Source organism: Polistes dominula, unplaced genomic scaffold (assembly GCF_049000335.1).
Source record: "Polistes dominula isolate Pdom_NZ unplaced genomic scaffold, Pdom_raw_medaka contig_20, whole genome shotgun sequence".
Taxonomy (NCBI): domain Eukaryota; kingdom Metazoa; phylum Arthropoda; class Insecta; order Hymenoptera; family Vespidae; genus Polistes; species Polistes dominula.
The window spans coordinates 2,241,959-2,261,879 of NW_028301147.1; the positions used below are offsets into that span (position 1 = coordinate 2,241,959).

The 19,921-nt window shown below is 30.3% G+C and overlaps 3 protein-coding genes across 3 annotated transcripts; 2 read left to right on the forward strand and 1 right to left on the reverse strand.

Annotated features, from left to right (window-relative positions):
- Window positions 1-390: 390 nt before the first annotated feature.
- Crzr (corazonin receptor) lies at window positions 391-8,066 on the reverse strand. The gene is made up of 5 exons (XM_015320467.2): window positions 6,287-8,066; window positions 2,484-2,667; window positions 2,172-2,374; window positions 1,973-2,094; window positions 391-1,291 (listed from the first exon to the last, which is right to left on the reverse strand). The coding sequence occupies exons 1-5, from the start codon at window positions 6,881-6,883 to the stop codon at window positions 1,165-1,167; spliced, it is 1,233 nt and encodes a 410-aa protein (XP_015175953.2). The 5' UTR covers window positions 6,884-8,066; the 3' UTR covers window positions 391-1,164.
- Window positions 2,900-4,376, forward strand: LOC149030894 (uncharacterized). The gene is made up of 2 exons (XM_089177142.1): window positions 2,900-3,763; window positions 3,873-4,376. The coding sequence occupies exons 1-2, from the start codon at window positions 3,620-3,622 to the stop codon at window positions 4,374-4,376; spliced, it is 648 nt and encodes a 215-aa protein (XP_089033268.1). The 5' UTR covers window positions 2,900-3,619.
- A 7,674-nt stretch (window positions 8,067-15,740) lies between the features above and the next one.
- On the forward strand, window positions 15,741-16,734 carry LOC149030895 (uncharacterized). The gene is made up of 2 exons (XM_089177198.1): window positions 15,741-16,191; window positions 16,547-16,734. The coding sequence occupies exon 1, from the start codon at window positions 15,880-15,882 to the stop codon at window positions 16,183-16,185; it is 306 nt and encodes a 101-aa protein (XP_089033324.1). The 5' UTR covers window positions 15,741-15,879; the 3' UTR covers window positions 16,186-16,191; window positions 16,547-16,734.
- The last annotated feature ends 3,187 nt before the right edge of the window (window positions 16,735-19,921 follow it).

Here is a 19,921-nt window from a genome sequence, read left to right on the forward strand (position 1 = left end):
ACGTGAAATATGCACATGTAAATATTCTGGTTCATTTTTGTCCAACATTTGTTGAATTACTAATGCAATGTTATTTTTTTTTTCACTTTTTGGGTATATACATCAGCATTAAAAAATATTCAACGATTCAAACTATGAAAATTAACAAATTATTAAAACTCTAAAAGAGTGTACATGAACAAAAAAATAAATAAATAAAAAGAAAAAGAAAATGCAAGATATAATATTGATTAGATTATTTCAATTGTACAGTTTGTTTGTTCTGCTTATTTATTTTTATTGTAACACATCAATACTCGATGAATAATATCAATGAAAAGTTACAATCATTCAAATTATTTCAAACAAAACACCTAGAATATATATGAACATATTGTATTTTCTTATATCTAAACATTAATACAAATAAATTAATCTTATTATTTATGAAATTCTTACGAAATAGTCTCGAGATAATAAAAAATATAATAGGACACCTAACTCGTTTTTATTTTTGTATAATGATTTAAATTTTGTCAAGTACAATGATCAAACTTAAATCGTCAATCTTATTATTAGTTATTTATAAATAATATAATTATTCAAATGTAAAAAGAGGATTGTTACACAAGTTTTTTATTATATTCTAATAGATAAGATTTTAATGAACACTTAATGATTGTGATTTTGCTAAATCACATAAGAAAAAAAAAACTAATTATCCTTATAAACAAGTTATAATATATGACATTGTTACGACCAGTTAGATAAAAAGGATAATATAAAAAAAAGGATAATAAAATTGCTAATTATAACACGATTAATAATATTATGATTATATGATGATCTATCACTAAATCGTTACACACGTGTCTTGTTTTTAAAATTAAATGTACTACGCGTAACTTTTATTTTAAAATTGTTATCTTATCTATGCTGGTTAAAAGGACTAGAGGCAGTCATTAGAATATTGCATTGTCACCTAAAATTATATTCTTATAATAAATATTTATGTGAATTGTAAATTGTAAATATTAAAAGAAGAAGAAGAAGAAGAAGAAGAAGAAAAAAAAGTAAAGATAATATTAAAATATTGTTCATATACTTTTGTAACATTTGTGCCCCTATTAAAGTATAATATTAAAATAACATAATATATATATGTATGTGTGTATGTTCCTCTTCTCAATGGAATGTATTTGTTAGTATGCGTATACCACGTGAAACAAATAATGGCCGTGTTTCTTGAAGTTCTCTCGTAGAATCATTACTATTGGTACGATTTTTTCGTCCTCGTAACGTGAACAAATCTCTGCGGATATTAATGAAAATGATTATGTAGAAAAAAAAAAAATAAATAAAAAATAAGAAAATTCCTTCAATTACCACATTAAAAATGCAATAGATTTCTGTATAACGCGAGTTATTGAAATATAAATTTCTATATAAAAAAAAAAAAAAAAAAAAGAAAAAATAATAATAAATTACAACTTGCACAATGTTATAATATAAAATCTCGTATAATGGCGAGATTTAATTAAATGCAGGAATTCTTCTCATTTAAAAATTAAATTATTTTTTTAATTGAGCAAATCGTATCGTTATTGATTCTTATAATGTTTCGTAATTATTTCTTCCATACTGTTTTGTTTTCTTTTCTTCTGCTTTTTTTTTTTTTTTTTTTTTTTTAATACATTTTTGACCTTAATCTTATTAAAAATAGTTCGTGGAATAGAAGAATTATCTCAACGCACATATGATATGTGTGTGTTGTCATAAAAAATGATAAATTGTCTCAAGGTAAATAAAAGATATAATAAAATAACTCGCACACATAATTAACCGTATAATTGCGATTGTAAATGTTAATTGTAATATGTATATACATATATATATATATATATATTAATTGCGTTATACGAGATTCCACTGTAATTTAATCGTTTATTTTATTTTTTTTTTTGGTTCATTTATTAGAGAAGCTCAAATTTACCTGAAGTAAAAATTTCGTTTTTTTCGTTTTGGCCAAAGATGAAACGCACCATATATCAATGGATTCACCAAACTGTTGGTCATACCAAAGAAAAATATGATATTTAGGAGATCCTTGGTAAGCTACAATTAAATAATAAAATATTCATCAATATGATTGAACTAACATAATATTTTCTAAGAATAAAATTAATACTTGCATTTTTGTTGGGATTGAGAAAAATAAAGATTATCATCATCGTGTAGTATGGGGTCCACCATACGATAAATGCAGCGACGATGAGAATGCTGATTTGTAATGATTTCGTTTTTGCACGATTTATTAATTTTTTTCTATTAATATCACTGTTCGTACGTTGTAAATTATTGTTAATTAATTCAGACTTGAATGCATCTTCACTTCCTGAAATAATAATATGATAACAAAGAGTGTGTCATTGATTTAATAAATAAATAAATTAATACTAATCTAGTGAAAATAAAAACAAATTATAGATAATCTTATTACTCACGTGATAAAGCAATTATAGTTGAGACATAGGTGGTAATCAATATGGTTAGTGGTAAAAGAAACATAAAAAATATGCTCAACATAACATATAACTTTTCCTGCCATGGTTCTGTATAAAATCCATGGGTCACGCATTGTATGAATTCCTCGACAAATGGTCCACGTGCAACGTGAAAGATGACAATCTGTTGATATTTAAGGAGTGTTTAGATATTTTTTTATTCAGTTTGTAATTTCAATATAATATTTATAATATAAAATAATTCATAAAAAAAAAAAGACAATTTATTGGATTTTTTTTTCTATTATCATAATTATAGGTACACGCATACACGCGTGTACTGGAGATCTTGAAGATAGGTACAAAAAGTTTTAATGGAAAAACGATCAATCTTCCTCTCTCTCTCTCTCTCTCTCTCTCTTTTTTATTTTTGCTTAGTAACAAACATCATACGATCATACATAAATAAACGAGTCGTACGACTCTTTTTTTTAAATATCCATAAAATAATTAACATTTTGGTTTGATTATTCTAAATTTCAAATTAATCGTGTTAAAATCCGTAAATGTTTGGATTAAGATATCGTTAAAACATGAAGCAAGATTTATAAGGAATTTCAACAAATTGAAATAAATCGGCAAACTTGTCTCTTCTATGACGTTTCTTCTGTCGTCGAGGTAACATTTTTTTTTTTAACTTCCAGTTTATTTTGTCCATAAGATCCATGAGATACTTCAATCATTTATACATTACACACTTGATGATTGATCTCACGAGACTTTATCAATGATCTACAGAGTTTCCAGACTCTGAGAATTGGCGCCCGTTCGTCTGTACAATTATCCATTTATGGATAAACTTGCTAAACTTCTTTTCCAATGCACACGTATACACATACATACATACATACATTTATATACACATGTGCAACACGTTATTTCTTATCGATACATAATAATATTCCAAACGTCTGGGATACTTTCTCTTAAATATATAACAACAGTTTAAATATTTACTATAAATTGAAATACGTGGAATAAAGAAGGTTGCAGATTTATATAATTCATTTACATAGGTTGCATTTACGAGAATTGCATTTTATATAAATCCTTCAGAAACTTTGTGATCTTTCAACATGGGAATTTTAACGAAAAAAACCTTGGCATTGATAATGACAGCTATCAAAGAATTACGTGAAACTAAAGGTTCAACATCGCGAGAAATTTTAAATTACATTACTGCTGTATATAATTTACATCCAGATACTGCTCGTCGTCAGGTTGGTTAATAATTTCATTTGTTTAAACGCTCTAAATATTAATTAATTAAATTCATCAAAAATAATCAATATTGTGTATCTTAAAAAAAAAAAAAAAAAAAAAAAATAGATGCATGTTGCATTGAAACGTGGTGTTGCTTATGGGATTTTGAAAAAGAATGGTGCACATTATACTTTGCCAACCGATACACAAGCAGAATGCGATGAAATTGCAACACAAGAGTTAGGTCTTTTGGATATGTATTGTCGTAAAAGACAACGTAGAAAAAGACGTGGTTGTAGACCTAGAAGTCGACGATCTCGTAGATCTCGTAGATCTCGTAGTAGACGAGGAATGTGTAAATGTAAAAAGAAACGTCGACGTTCGAGAAGGAGAAGAAGACCACTTTGTAAATCGAGAAGATCGAGGAGGAGAAGGAGTAAATGTATTTGTAAAAAAGGTAGACGAGGAGGTCGTAGAAGGAGATCGGCAATTAGTCCTGCATCGAAAACTGACAATTTTTCAATGAATCAAGTGATCGATACTAATAATCAAAATGAATGTGAAAATAGTAGTAATTCTTCTACACTTTCCGTTGAAAGACGTGATCATGGTATACCATTAACCTATTAACAAAAAAAAAAAAAAATATTATCCATAACAAAATATACGAGTAATAATATTTAATTATTATTTACATTCATTTTTTGTATATGTGGTCAAACGTTTAGAATATTAATATTTTTAATATTTGCATCAACTCTCAGAACTATAATATATATATTTGATATTTAATTTTATTTAATGTTATTACACTTTGTATTTTTTTTTTATATATCTTCTTTTTCTATTTTTATTTATTATTTATTATACAAATTATTTCTTTGTGATATGTAAATATTAGTATGATTTGAGAATACGAATGGACTCGATATCAAGTCATCAATGAATGCATGAATTACATATCTAATTAAAATGAATACATATATAATTAAAATTTATTTAATAAAATATTAACTAATTTGATACTATTTTGTATACTTTTTCAAGCATATTTTAGTAAAATACAATTGAATGATAATTTATCGAATTATTTTAAATCAATTGTTTTTGCACGTGATTATTGTTGTTATTATTACAATAATTCTGCAAAATATGAGACAAAAATTAGTGAGAAAGTTAAATTGTTTTTTGAAAGTTTATTTCGCGTCTCGTTTTCTTTTATCATTTCAGTTACTGTTTGTTCAAACAATTTTCTTCTGACTTTTATGCATAATGCGTTTCTAAAGAAACAAAACAAAAAAAAATTATCGTTTTATTATGAATATCCAATGATATTATAGATGATAAATTTACCATATATATTATTTATTTAAAATAAGATAAAAAGAGAGAGAGAGAGAGAGAAAGAGAGAACAAAAAATAAAGTAATAAGAAAATAAATAACAACAAGAAATAGTATAAAATAAATAATAAATGGGTAATAATTGAAAAAAAAACAAAAACAAAAAAAATAAATAAATGAGAGAAAACTGGTTCGTTGCGTTATATCTACTGCAAATCTTGTTTACAATTAATATCGAATCGAATGCCGTTTGTCTATGAATAAATTAATATTAATTTTTGTCTCGTCTAGAAGTAAAATAAACGTCTGATCTCTTTTAGGATTTTAAAAAAGGGAAAGAAGGAAATGTGATTTATAATTAAATCATTAATTAAATAAAAAAAAAACAATATATAAATACCCGTTACAAGAATGAGTAATACAAACCTTTGCATATGTTCTCTCGTAAAAGACAAACTTTTTTAATTAATTTGTTTTATTTTATATATTTATATATTGTCAAATATTATAAATAATTATACGCTTGTATTTATACCATACAGATATAAAAAAAAATGTAATATAATTATACCGTTTAAAAAAAAAAAAAAAAAAGAAGAAAATTTTTATTAACATCGATAATAAGTATGGCAAATAATAAATTAACAAAGTTTAGAACTTTATATCAGAAGAAACTTTCACTTACTTAATTTTCTTCTTTTTATTTGTTTTTTTTTTTTTTTTTTTTTTTTAAATCGTCATTGAACTTTCCGTGATCGATATGTGTTTCGAGAGACAATTTAATGGTATCCGCGAAAAGAGAAAATGGGAAAAGAGTAATAACGAAGATCGAACGAGAAACCGATAGCAATGTAGAGAAGATGGATCATTCCTATCATTGATAAAAGTCAATTTAATAGTTTACGAAAAGTTACTAAATGCTTAGATATTATAAGACATTATTTTTCTTTCTTATTCTTTTAAGTAATACGAAAAATCGAGAAAATCGAATATCGAAAATATTTAACATATATTCATAAATAAAATCAATATACTTAAACATCACTGATTTTACGAAAAAAAAAAACAGAAGAAGTAACTTCATTTTTATTTTCTGACATAAAAAATCCAAAACAAGTAAATTACATTAAAAATATTAATAAGAGGACATGAATGATTTCAAAGATACATTTTAATAATTAAATTTAATTAATATTACCTGTGGTAATGCCAAAATGGTAGAAAGTATCCAAGCAATAGCGACGAATCTAAGATATCGATGTGTTGTGTTTAAACTTTTCATTGGATATCGAATAGCTACGAAACGATCAACACCAATCAACACAAGGATGAAAGTGCTGAGATAAAGGCTAAACACTTGAAGAAATTTGAAGATCTTGCAAGAAATGTTACCCCATATCCATTGAACGGTATAACTCCAGATTGCTTCACCACCGATACAAAATATTGTTACGAGAAGATCGGCAATGGATAGATGAAGTATCAATGTATAAATGGCCGACCAACTTTGTCGTTTACGACGATTTTTTATTACAGAATATATCGTAGCAAGGTTTGCTATTAGACTTACAATCGATAAAAAAGCTAATACAATAACCTTGATAAAACCCGTGTCAGTAAGTTTAGGTGCATGCTCGAAAAATGTGAAATTATTTGACGTTAATACACCGCTCGTATTTTGATTTAACATATCTGTTGGATCAACGGCCATTTCACTATTCAAATTTTCAACAGTTGATAAGAAAAATACGCTACTGTTCAATGTTTCCATCGTCGTCACAATTATCTTCTTCATTTTTTTCTTTAAATTTATATTTTCGTTTGACACAACCGAACGATCTTGTCTTCTTTTGCGTGTTAGAACGTTTCCGGTTCATCGATATCTTCTACCCCCCTTGAAAAATATTTTTCCACTTCTTGTCTGCCCATTCGATTTTGTTACCCTTTTTATTTTGTCCCTTTCTATCGTTTATCGAGTAACACCGGAAACTTTTGCATTTCTATGCATCGATAAGGACAAAACGATACGCGTCGTTTCTGGCTGCTTGTTTTCTATAGGAATGCGTTTTCACTATTGTCTTGGGAAAACTTTCCCGTTTTTCGTTTGCATTTGTTGAATATCCTACTCTATGGTAAACATTTTTTTGTCCCCACTTTTTTTTTTATACCTCTTTTTCATTCCTTTTTATTTCCTTTTACTTTTTTGCAAATCGAACTATGTATGCTCTTTTTCCTTTTATTTTTATTTTTATTTTTTTTTTTTTTGTGAATTTATCTTTCTAGAACAATTCTTTACTAATATTCACATATACTTAACGTATTAATAGTATTGATAATTACCAGCAATAAAATTATCTTGCGGCATTGATCCACATGTTGCATTTTTAATTGGTTTTATTTGTTTTATCATGGATAATGTCTATTTTTTTTTTTTTTTTTTTTTTTCAATTATTTCTACTCATTAACATAAATAGAGTTGACTTGTCCGTGAATCTTATCAGTTTTCTGTTTTTTGTTTTTTTGTTTTTTTCGTATACTCAATAGAAAAAAAAAGAAAGCAATATTAACGTGCCACTTTAGCATTAATTGTAAGATAAAAAGTTTTTCAGTTTGAACTTTACTTTCATAGATGACAAATTATTACGAAAAAATTTGATCTCTTTGGTGTCATAAATAATTATTCATTGTCATACCCATTTATTGTTCCTATTATTATCTATCGTTTGATTGGTGTATTAATTTTTTTTTTTATCACAAATTGAATATTACATTGTATTTATCACGAACGTATGTAATGTTGTTTAATTTGTACTTTTCTACAATGTTACGAAGAACACGCACGCGTCGGGTTTTCGCGTTCATCTGACACTGCGTGTTGTTTAACACGCGAAGAAAATCAACGAAGTTTTTATATTCCTATTCCTCCACTTCTTCGAACGTTTATGCGTTTATATTATCTCGCCTCGAAGATTTACATCGTTCGATATCGTTACGTTTCGAAACGACATTGTAATGTACGCGACAGTTATGCATTCACGGTTAACAAAAAATAAAAAAAGAAAGAAAGAAAAAAAAAACAAAACAAATCAACAAAACATCGAAGAAAAAAAAAAGAGACGTTTGAAAATAATTTCTAGTGCTGCGTTTTCAAGGATCATGGTTTTTTTGATAACACGTTGTCCTTGAATTAAATTGATAATTTAGAAGAAAAAAAAGTAAAAAAAAAAAAAAAAAGAAGAGAAAAAAAGAAGCATACACACACTCGTAACAAGTAACATTTGCAATATTTATAATTTTAGAATAATGCGTGTTGAAATGCATAAATCATAAAGTATTAGAAGCAATCATAAATATTACTTATCATTTATCGGTAATATGAGAAGTATGTTTACTTACAACATACATCGAATGTTTATCTACAGTTGTAATTTACATCCTAACTACTTTGTCGTATTATGGTAATACAGTTTTTCATATTTACTAATTATTAATTAATATTTTCTTCTTTATTTTGTAAAATAACATTAAAACATTAATAGAAAGTAATTTCAATTGAAATAAGATCAAAATTTAAGTAAAAATATAGTTACATAAATCTAGCTAAATATTATTTACATACATGCATGTATATATCTTTGATTTTACAACAACTCGATATATGCAGATATATAAAGAAAATCGATGAATATTATTTTTGTACTTTCAATCGAATTTGAACTTCATACTTAAATTAATCGTCTCTTGTGAATTCCTAAATAATCTTTTTATTCCCTTAAATTAATAATTTTAGTGTTTATTGTTTGTTATTTTAGATAAGACCTAGATAAGGTTTTCACGTTTTGATTGAAGTATACAATTTTACGCTGACATAAAAAATTTCGTACCAGTATTCCCATTATAACTTGGGTAAATAACGTTAGAGGAAAACATAAAAGATGTGGATCTTTTTAATTTAAAAGTGAATATAACTTTCTCACGTCCATTTGAATTCGATTCGCATCTCTTCTCGTGAATGTACCCACCCTTGCAAATGACTTAAACTAATTTCCCATCGTACGTTTTGTTCATTGTACTCATTGCTTCGGGGGTTTTGTATCACGGGTACCTTTGTTGGCCTTTTGTATTGTCCATCCTCGGTGGAGGGATAGGAATTTTCTTTCTTCCTTGACACCTTTCTCTTCCTTTTTATGGTGGACAGCAAGGTAAGCCAATCAAGAAGCTAACTCGTCAACAACAAGTATTCTCATTCGTACTCTTTTATAAAGAACGGGTACATTTTATTCCAACCAATTTTTTAAAGTGAAAACTTCTTTAGAATAGATAGTGATTTAGAAAAATCATGTGTGCAGATCACACGTGTTAAAAGTGAAAACTTCAATAAATTAAGTTTCGAGAGAATGAGACGAATGCAGAATATCAGGTGTAGAATAATTGTAGGGTTTATTTGTTATAATATTATTATTCGTTCGCATTCGTCTCATTCTCTCGAAACTGTTTTTTGAAGGTTTCACTTCTAATACGTGTGATCTTCACACATATTGTTTTTATTTAGCCTTGATTTTTCTTTTTTATCCATTAACGATCCTAAGCATCTTTTATCTATCCCTTGACGAAAATACACCCTTTATGCTTTCGTTTAAAATGTAGCTTATGTTTAAATCATGAGTTTTCGTTTCCTCGTAATTTTGATATTCTATCATTCTACAGTTGAAGTTATATCCCAGGTTGATCGTATTTTTTTACTTTCCTACTTAAACAACTTAGAAATAAGTAGATAAAGTTTGTTCTTATTTTAAGACTCAACCATTCGTACCTCTTCTTTTTTCTCTTTGCTATTCAATTTAATTCAAGTATCATATCGAGTAACTTCTGCTTGTTTTATTTTATTAATATTTTTTAAATAACGAAAAGTTATATTAGTACATAACGGAGATAACTAACTGAGAGTGGTTATAGAAGTGGCCTCTGTGTATACAGAAAACAGGGTGATAAATCTTACAGTAACTAACTTTAATATTTCGATATGGTACAACAGGCCGAGTGGGGAAAACTTTGTAATAAGATGTATCTGCGTATCCTCCTTTGAACTAATATGCGAGTTTACAGCTATCTCTCTTTTGATTTATATGTTACTATATGTATATATATATGCGTTTGTATGTATAACAGTCCAAAGCATTCTCATGTCCAAGTAAGTTAGGTTCGATCTATTTCGACGTGAAAATCGATTGAAGAAGTTAAGAAGTAAAAGTTCGAGTGAGAGGAGATCGTTGAAATTAATGATGTATCTACTCTTGAAAATGGAAGCAGTCACTTTAACCAAGACGTCTTTGACTTCACGTTTAAGTTGAACTTCGATACGTGTTCGCTAACGTTTCTCGATTATCGTACTCCCAATAGGGGACCAAACTTCTGACAGCAAACATCTCTTGCATTTAGCGTGAATGGATATCGTCGTAAAACTACCCTAATTATTACTATAGTAAAGCGTTAAAATTAAACACCTAAGTGTCTTCTCCGTCATATTTTCATTTATTTTCATTATATGTGAGCGAGAATTAAATATATTTCAAATATGACGAGTTTTGAAAAAAAAAAAAGAGCTAAGTTACATTGAGATGAAAGTAATTTCAAAAATTTTACGCAAGATATTCATTTTATATCGTGTTGTTACACATGACATAACATATACATACCAAGGTAATATTTTCCATTTATTACATTGATTCTCCCGTCAACTCATGTCAAGTTACGCTGACATTTTTTATAGGATAAATGGATAATATTAGATATAAATATGCGAGAAGAAATGTGAAGTTTTTAATATCCAAACGTTTTAGGCTTTTCCAAAAGTGATATATTACATCGATGTAAATATTAGATGAATAATCTCAAATATAAAATATATATAATAGAAATTATACTATTATTTTTCTACGAATTCGATAATTATAAAATAAAAATCTGTAAAATAAATTATCTATCAAAAGTTGTATATATTCTGTAAATATAATAAAATATGATGTTATTGTACAATATTTAATTAGATTTACCTTAATTTATTGTTAATTAATAAAAAAAAATGTATATTGTTGTTGGAATAAGTTCAACACATCCGTTCACTTTGAAATCCAACGATAAACTGAATCGTCGTTCTCTATGAAAGTATTTTTATGAAATGTTGTTTACATAGTTCCTCGAACGACTAACATAATAACCTACAGGGGTTTTTTTTTCATATGTTACATATGTTTCGAATATTCTGACATATTTCATGAACACGTTTTCACATATTTTTTTAACATTTTCAATAAAAAACCAATCGACAACAAAATATCAACTGACTTTCATAGATGACAAAGTTTGATTTAACTTTTAATAAAATATTATCTATCTCCTTACCAATGCTTAAAAAAATGAGAAAGTGATTTAAAAATAGATCTCAATTTTCTAGGATATCATAGTTTTCAATTTGAGATAAGAAAGGGGTGTAATATCACGGTAGATCAAAATCTAAAGTCTCGTCGTTCTCGATTCTTGTGATATGCGAATTGCCAACACGTCGTATTTCGAGCTTTGACTTTTAGCCTCCCACACGACAGACACACATAGATATATTGCAAAGCCTTCAGGGTGCTTTTACAACGGCTAACGGATTTAACGATAAAGTATCGCTTCGACATTCTTCTTTCGGCTTCGCGTAAAATGTTATCCGAGCTCGTAAACGCGTCCTCGCGGGACGCATTCCAAAGCTACCTTATATGCATACGTTATACCTTTACGATATCGGAAGTCGAATACACAAAGACGATGATCTTTTGCCATATGTTTTACTCTTTAGTATTTTTTTCTTTCTTACTTCTGACATTACCGACAAAGCTTCCTTCTTTTTCTATTTTCTTCTTTTTCTTTCGAAGAAGACTTTACGAGTCATAGAACGAGTCTACGCATTTTCATTCTCGTATCTTTCGTGAATTTACTTTCCTTACGTAACCATAGTATGTTGTGAATTTATTTTTATTTGTCCTTAGACGGAGTTACTTTGCCACGAGTATAAAAGAAAGGATAGAAAAGTAAAGATAGATAGAGACAAATAGGGCGAGAGAAATAAAATGAGAGAAAGAAGGTTTCTTTAAGAAAGACTTCTAGTTTAGTCAACTACTACTTATTTTCTCATTTCCTTTCTAATTTCTTTAAAAAGTACAACTTACAATTTTTAAATTCGAGAGTTCGGTCAAATACATAGAGTTTATTCAGCTCGTTCGATTATAAAGGAATCGTTCTTTCTTTTCTTTTCTTCTTAATTAAAATGGGTTTTTAAGAGATACAAAAATTTAAGAAAAGATAGAAACAGCATTTCTAATTGGCTGATACGATAGTAAAGACAATTAACATTTTTATCAGTAGTGCTCGCTTGTTATCGGCAAATTTTTCCTTTTTCTACTTAAATACGTTCTCCTTAATGGTCCAATCAAATAAATGATAATCTTGTCTGAAGACAATTTGGATCCTAGCCAAAATTGGTGGACACAGTCATGACGTTGAGTTTGCTCGTAACTTTCATGGTTGGGTTGCGCGAGCTTTTAAGTCTGATTGTGACACTGGTCCAGAAGAAATACTTTACTTTGGAATGTTTCTGACATTTATAAGTATGTTTGTATACGTATACAATTTTTTACGAATAATATTCATTAATTGCATTGGAATGCGAATTGCATGATAAACCTCATAACTTGTTTTTTTTTTATTATTTTGTTTAAAGTTTCACAAGTTTTATTCCAAAGTTTTATATCAATACTACAACTTACAAAATTTATAATTTCAATTTAATTCCTTATACTGTGATGATGTTCAGTATTAAATAAATCAAATTCATTAGTCATCTGTGATTGAGTGTTTCAAAAATGTTGTTGATAAATGTCATTAAATTCTAAGTCATCATTGTATGAAATGAATCTTACATGCAATGACGTCACAAAGAATATTTTATATTTCATAACTTTATTGAAATATTCCGTAATAAAATAATAGTAGATAATATCATAATGGATAAGATACATCGAATATATTATCTTCTCTATTATATTCCTAATCTTATCATCTTCCTTATGTACGATATCGAAAAAGAGAAAAAAAGAAAAGGATAATAGAAAATATTCTAGCAAAAGGAAAAGAAGAAGAAGAATAAGAAAATGATAAAGGTCTGGGATAAAAGAAACTTTAAAGATGTTCTTCCAGATTCTTTTTCAAATCTGACGCCTGCTCGATTTCACGGTAGACTTGCGAGAAATCGGAACCTGACATGGATCGTGTGTGTCCATGCTGGACCACGAGGGAGTCTAACGATGGTGTTCAACCAATGAATTCAAGAAACTTTTGCGTTCCAAGATTGGAGGGGAATGGGATAAAGAGGGGATGTGGAAGGGCAGATATGTTTTCCGATCCCGATACGACCCTGTCCAATCTAACTTCCAAGAAGAGGTCATCACGCGTGGATGAATCCATACATACATACAAATCACATGTGTCGTTCAATTCCAAAATTGCTAAACGAATTCTCTTATTTTTCTTACAATACACTCAGATGGTCTAGTATCGAATCATAATTTTAAAAATATCTCTGAAATAAAAACAAAAAAAAATAAAAATAAAAAGAATAAAAGTCATTTAATGGACTAATAATTTGAATAATACGTCGCCCATTGCTGGGCCGATTAATCAGCCGATGATCGACTACTATTAATCATCCATTATCAATTACCATTAATCGGCCGATGATCAATTACCATTAATGGGCCGATGATAACTACTATTAATGGGCCGATAATAAATGCTGGTAATGGGCCGATAATAAATGCCGGTAATGGGCCGATAATAAATGCCGGTAATGGGCCGATAATAAATGCCGGTAATGGGCCGATAATAAATGCCGGTAATGGGCCGATAATAAATGCCGGTAATGGGCCGATAATAAATGCCGGTAATGGGCCGATAATAAATGCCGGTAATGGGCCGATAATAAATGCCGGTAATGGGCCGATAATAAATGCCGGTACTGGGCCGATAATAAATGCCGGTAATGGGCCGATAATAAATGCCGGTACTGGGCCGATAATAAATGCCGGTACTGGGCCGATAATAAATGCCGGTAATGGGCCGATAATAAATGCCGGTAATGGGCCGATAATAAATGCCGGTAATGGGCCGATAATAAATGCCGGTAATGGGCCGATAATAAATGCCGGTAATGGGCCGATAATAAATGCCGGTAATGGGCCGATAATAAATGCCGGTAATGGGCCGATAATAAATGCCGGTACATGGCCGATAATAAATGCCGGTAATGGGCCGATAATAAATGCCGGTAATGGGCCGATAATAAATGCCGGTAATGGGCCGATAATAAATGCCGGTAATGGGCCGATAATAAATGCCGGTAATGGGCCGATAATAAATGCCGGTAATGGGCCGATAATTAATGCCGGTAATGGGCCGATAATTAATGCCGGTAATGGGCCGATAATTAATGCCGGTAATGGGCCGATAATAAATGCCGGTAATGGGCCGATAATAAATGCCGGTAATGGGCCGATAATAAATGCCGGTAATGGGCCGATAATAAATGCCGGTAATGGGCCGATAATAAATGCCGGTACTGGGCCGATAATAAATGCCGGTAATGGGCCGATAATAAATGCCGGTAATGGGCCGATAATAAATGCCGGTAATGGGCCGATAATAAATGCCGGTAATGGGCCGATAATAAATGCCGGTAATGGGCTGATAATAAATGCCGGTAATGGGCCGATAATAAATGCCGGTAATGGGCCGATAATAAATGCCGGTACTGGGCCGATAATAAATGCCGGTAATGGGCCGATAATAAATGCCGGTAATGGGCCGATAATAAATGCCGGTAATGGGCCGATAATAAATGCCGGTAATGGGCCGATAATAAATGCCGGTAATGGGCCGATAATAAATGCCGGTAATGGGCCAATGATCAATTACCATTAATGGGCCGGGGTTATCATTTGGATATTGAGCCCTCTATGGGCTATTAGAAAACGTCAATGATCGGCCGTTAGTTGTCATCCTTTGCCCGGCGATTGGCCATCCAAGGGCCTGTTTTCAAACTTTGTATGGGGAATTATTAATATCACTCGACTTGAAAAAAAAAATAAATAAATAAAAGAATAACTCCACCCCAACTTTTCACCTTTACCAACCCCTACCCCAACTTCTTCTTTATATTCTTCTTCTTCCTCTTCCTTTTCCGCGTTGTGTTTACACTTCCCTTATTATTTTCATTTCAATTCTCATTCTAATATCTTCGACAAGGAAACATTTTTATTTCATAAAAAGAAAAAGAAATGAGAAATGTTTAATTGATCATTGAAGTTGAATTTTATAAAATAACAGATTCCCATGTTCTCAACCCTTTTCAAAGTTTGTTTGCATTTTAATTTATTTTCATTTCAACTTGTTCGTACACTTTCGACGGAGACTGTATCTTTCCTTACAAATAGAAAGGGATCATAATATCTCACGATTCATAAAAAAAAAAAAAAAGATAATAATAATTACCATACGTGTTCCATCGACTGGTGTAAGTACCTCAAAACTAAGGCACTGAAGCATAAATACAAGCATCCTCCGGCACTTTCTAAAGATGTACAGAAAGTGCTAAAGCCTATTTATGAGGATCTGACTAAGACAGAACTGCTGGAAAGATGTTTAGGTGGACATACGCAGAATAATAATGAAAGCTTTAATAACTGCGTATGGAACATGGCACCTAAACACCTGTTTAACGGCAAAAAGGTTGTTGAAATTGCGTGCAAAGTTTCAGCATGTATCTTTAACGAAGGATTTCAAACAGTGATGAAGATAATGGAAACGATGGGCATGAAACTTGGGCCAGGAGCGATCGACTTTGCTAAAAGACGCGACGACCGACGTATCGAATCTGCGAACCGTCGAAGCTCTGAGTGCTCAAAAGATGCCAGATCAAAGTGGAAGAAGGCAAGACTGGAAGAAATTGAAGAATATGAACAAGAAGAAGGTCTATTGTACGGTCCAGGCATCGCAGATTAAGTTTAGGTAAGAATTTTTAACGATTTTGAGTAGAAAAAAAAAACTTTAAACGCGTTTATCTCGAAACTATGTTTTGAAATACTAGCTCCATCGTATCTCACGAACCAGTAAACCGATTCTTATAAAATTTAATCCACATATTCTACACATGAGCTGTAACAAAGTGACGGAGAGTTTTTTCTTATATTTTAATTTTTACTATTTATTTTTAATCAAAAACAATAAAAAAAAAGGTTAAATTTACGTTTTTTTTGTAATTTGTCCACCATTTTTTTATTTATTGATAAAATTTTTATATAAAACTGTCACTTTGTAGCTGAAGTCATACAGAATATAAAACCATTTTACTTTTATGTTTCAGGTAAGCCATTCTCAAGTTCTGATGGAGCTACCAAAGAACTAAAGTTTTAAGGTGTTTTTTTATACTACTGTTTTTGCAATAAAAAATTAATTAAAATGAAAAAATAAAAATTCATTTATATAGTTTAAGACTCAATTTAACAAACCAAACAACTTTTAGATCGATATCTTTTATAGTTTTTTTGGAAAAAATTCGCGAAAATAGCCTTTTTTTTAGGTGCTCAGAGTAGAAGGTCCCCTTAATGTAGAAACGAGACATTTGAAATTTGTACAAAAAAATATTGCATTTAATTTTCCTTTTCTTTTTAATTTGAACAGACACGTTATCATATGCGTGAGAATTACAAATAAAACATGAACAAATATTTCTTATCATTTTCGTAAAAATCTTGACTCATTGTTAAATCATTATCTTTCCAAAATGTAATACATTTCGTGACTTATGTTACAGACCATTTCGATTTCCATTTCCTACGTTTATCGATTCGATTTTGCGTGCATGTTTAACACGATGACAAGCAAAACCAACCTAATTTCATGGACAAATATTTCAGCAGCAAACGATATATTGTTGTTTAACATTAACTCGTTAAATTTTCCGGTTGAAATTGTGTCGTTTATTTCTTGCACCTGCATGTAATATAAATATTATCTAGATATGACATTGTCAACGGGAATTTTTTTGTTTTATTTAATTTCTTCCTTTTTTTTTCTGGGTATCGCACGATAATTTGGGAATTTCGCGTTATCGGTGGTTGCCGAAATTGAGCGCCAGGATCACTCGAAACCCTCTCACCCATTCGAGAAGCTACCGTCCAATGTAATTCTGCGCGGTGAATAACGATCGCTTCGCGACAGCTCGCGTTGGAATATTTACGGTTTTCAGTGAACGAGAGAAAGGGAGAAAGAGAAAGGTAGGATAGGGTTGATATAGGTGTGTGGATGTGCGTACGTGTGTTTCGAAATATCGCCCGTAATTAATAATAGGACAATAAACGGACCGCAATTACTAACAGGAGAAAGGTACCGAAAGCTTCTCTCTGTCTGTTTGTCTCTCTCTCTCTCTCTCTCTTTCTCTCTTTCATACTCGTTTGACCATCTATCTTCTCTCAGATCGTATTTCACATATGTATATATATATATATATATACCTCTTTCCTCGTCAGATGCATTGCACATCGATAGTTTTCAGTGACATTCATTCTAGTCGGTCGACGATGCCAAGTTGAATATCGACGAATCGTATATCGTTTATCGACGAGATTTCACATCTGTAAATCTTTCTGACAGGGTGGCACCTTAATTGGAATCGAAATTAATTAGTAAAAGGGGGTCGCAATGTGCTGGCACGCGCGTTTATACGGCTCGATGGTTAGTTGGTTGGTTGGTTGGCTGTGACGCTTACGATTTTCGCAAACCTTTTCTTTCTATTCGATAGATTCGTATGAATTTTGAAAATGAGAAATTTTTCCATGCTTCCTTGTACTGTATATATAAACGTATCGATAGAAACTCGTTCCCATTGTATCACCGATACGTTCAAATGACGAAGCTTTCGTAGCTGCATCTATCAAAGCGTGTTTTGAACGTTTCTATTCTGCTACGCATTCGGATTTGTCGAATAGTCCGATTTGAAATTACGATATTGATTCGTATAATCCTCTTTATAAACCGGATCTATGGTATATATGTAACATATCTGCGTACCTATGTTGCAAAAGTAAAAATATACTGAATTGTATTATTATTCTATAGGATCTATGGAGTATTCTGATTAAATTGGATATTAACTTTGGTCATCGAAACGGGACAAATGAACGTACCGTTAATCTCTAATGCCCAATAGTTCTATAAAGAATTACCTAACATAATATCGAGACGATTTCAAGGGTTTTTTTTTCTCTCTAGGAAATGTCTGACGAGAAATAGAAAATCTTACCTCCGGTAAAGCGATTAACCCAGTTTTCAAACTTACTCTAATTTGGCTTCTGAAACACGTTCTGAGTGGAGTTAACGGATGTTTATTTGTACATGCTTTTTGAACACGTGAACCGTCACCGCTTATCGACCTATCGCGAGAATGTTGGTTTGTAACATACTCAAAGCTAACTTTGAAATTTAACTTTAGACATTTTTCAAAGATATATATACGAACGTACTAAGTTTATTCTTATTTTTGATTTTTTTTAACGAAACGGATTACAAAGGTTTTATCAATTTCAAATGAACTCGTGCGATTTGAATTTTACATTCAAATCAATTTGAAATTGAGTTCATTCGATATATTTTTTTATTTTTATCACAGGCCTGACTTAACAACCGTTATCTTTCGTCTACATAGAAATAGATATAAAATCAAGGATTTATAACGAGTTAGCAGTTAAACTGCTATCTCGCTATGTCCAACTAGCAGTCATTCTCGTGGGAATTACTTCACAATATAATGCTTACTCTGTCATTCTTATCGTGGGTCAAACAAATATTCTAAAACAAATTTATCTGCATATATGCATCTGAATACACGCAAGATATAATGTATACACCAATCTCATAGTTGTGTAGTGTTAGATTTATTACGAATTTGTTGATTCTCACACATAGAAAAGAAAAGATATTCACTTTAATCTTGTATCCCCTTAGGTTCAACTAGCTGAAAATAAAAGTCGAAATCTGTCGTCTTTTATTTTTCTGTGAAAATGTCTTTCGGACGACGTAGCAACCGTTCTATGGACCATAACGAGACGAAGCTGGATGCCGTTAGTACTCGTTACGTGCACTTGTGATGAAGAAAGAAAGAAAAAGAATATAACGGGTGAAGCATTTAAAATAGGTCACTTGAACAAACCCGATTGATATTGGTGATAGAACGAAATGTGTGTCAGATAAAATTTTACTTGTGGTTTTGAGAATGGCATATAATTTTATGTTAATAATTTTTATTGTTATTGTAACAAATGTACGAAGATTAATTTTTTCTTTGTATTTTTTTTTTTTTTAAATATAGAGAGAACAATTTTCTTTTCTATACTTTTTTTATTACATAAATGATTTTTCTTGTCAATACGATTAGTGCTCGTATTTCTCACTTCTCGAACTAGTTGAAATCGTTTTTGTTCCATACAGTTTTCCAACACTAAAAGCTTACAATATAACGGTTGAGAGTTAGCCAATTAGTTGAAATGTTCTGGAATAGTATCGTTGTCGATACAAGATGTCTGAACTATTCCAAGCTAGTTGCACATTTTTTCTTTTCTTTTAAACATAAAACAAGTATTAAACTTACACGAGTAATCATTATAATTTATTATCATTTCCTATTAAATTTGTTGTGTGTGTGTGTGTGTGTGTACGTGATTTATATTATGAATAATGAAGA

Coding starts and splice junctions, on each gene's coding strand:
- LOC149030894 (XM_089177142.1), top strand. CDS start 3,620: ATGGGAATTTTAACGAAAAAAACCTTGGCATTGATAATGACAGCTATC. Junction 3,764..3,872: donor CAGATACTGCTCGTCGTCAG/GTTGGTTAATAA, acceptor AAAAAAAAATAG/ATGCATGTTGCATTGAAACG.
- Crzr (XM_015320467.2), bottom strand. CDS start 6,883: ATGAAGAAGATAATTGTGACGACGATGGAAACATTGAACAGTAGCGTA. Junction 2,095..2,171: donor TTCTCAATCCCAACAAAAAT/GCAAGTATTAAT, acceptor ATTTAATTGTAG/CTTACCAAGGATCTCCTAAA. Junction 1,292..1,972: donor AAACGAAATTTTTACTTCAG/GTAAATTTGAGC, acceptor TAATATCCGCAG/AGATTTGTTCACGTTACGAG.
- LOC149030895 (XM_089177198.1), top strand. CDS start 15,880: ATGGCACCTAAACACCTGTTTAACGGCAAAAAGGTTGTTGAAATTGCG.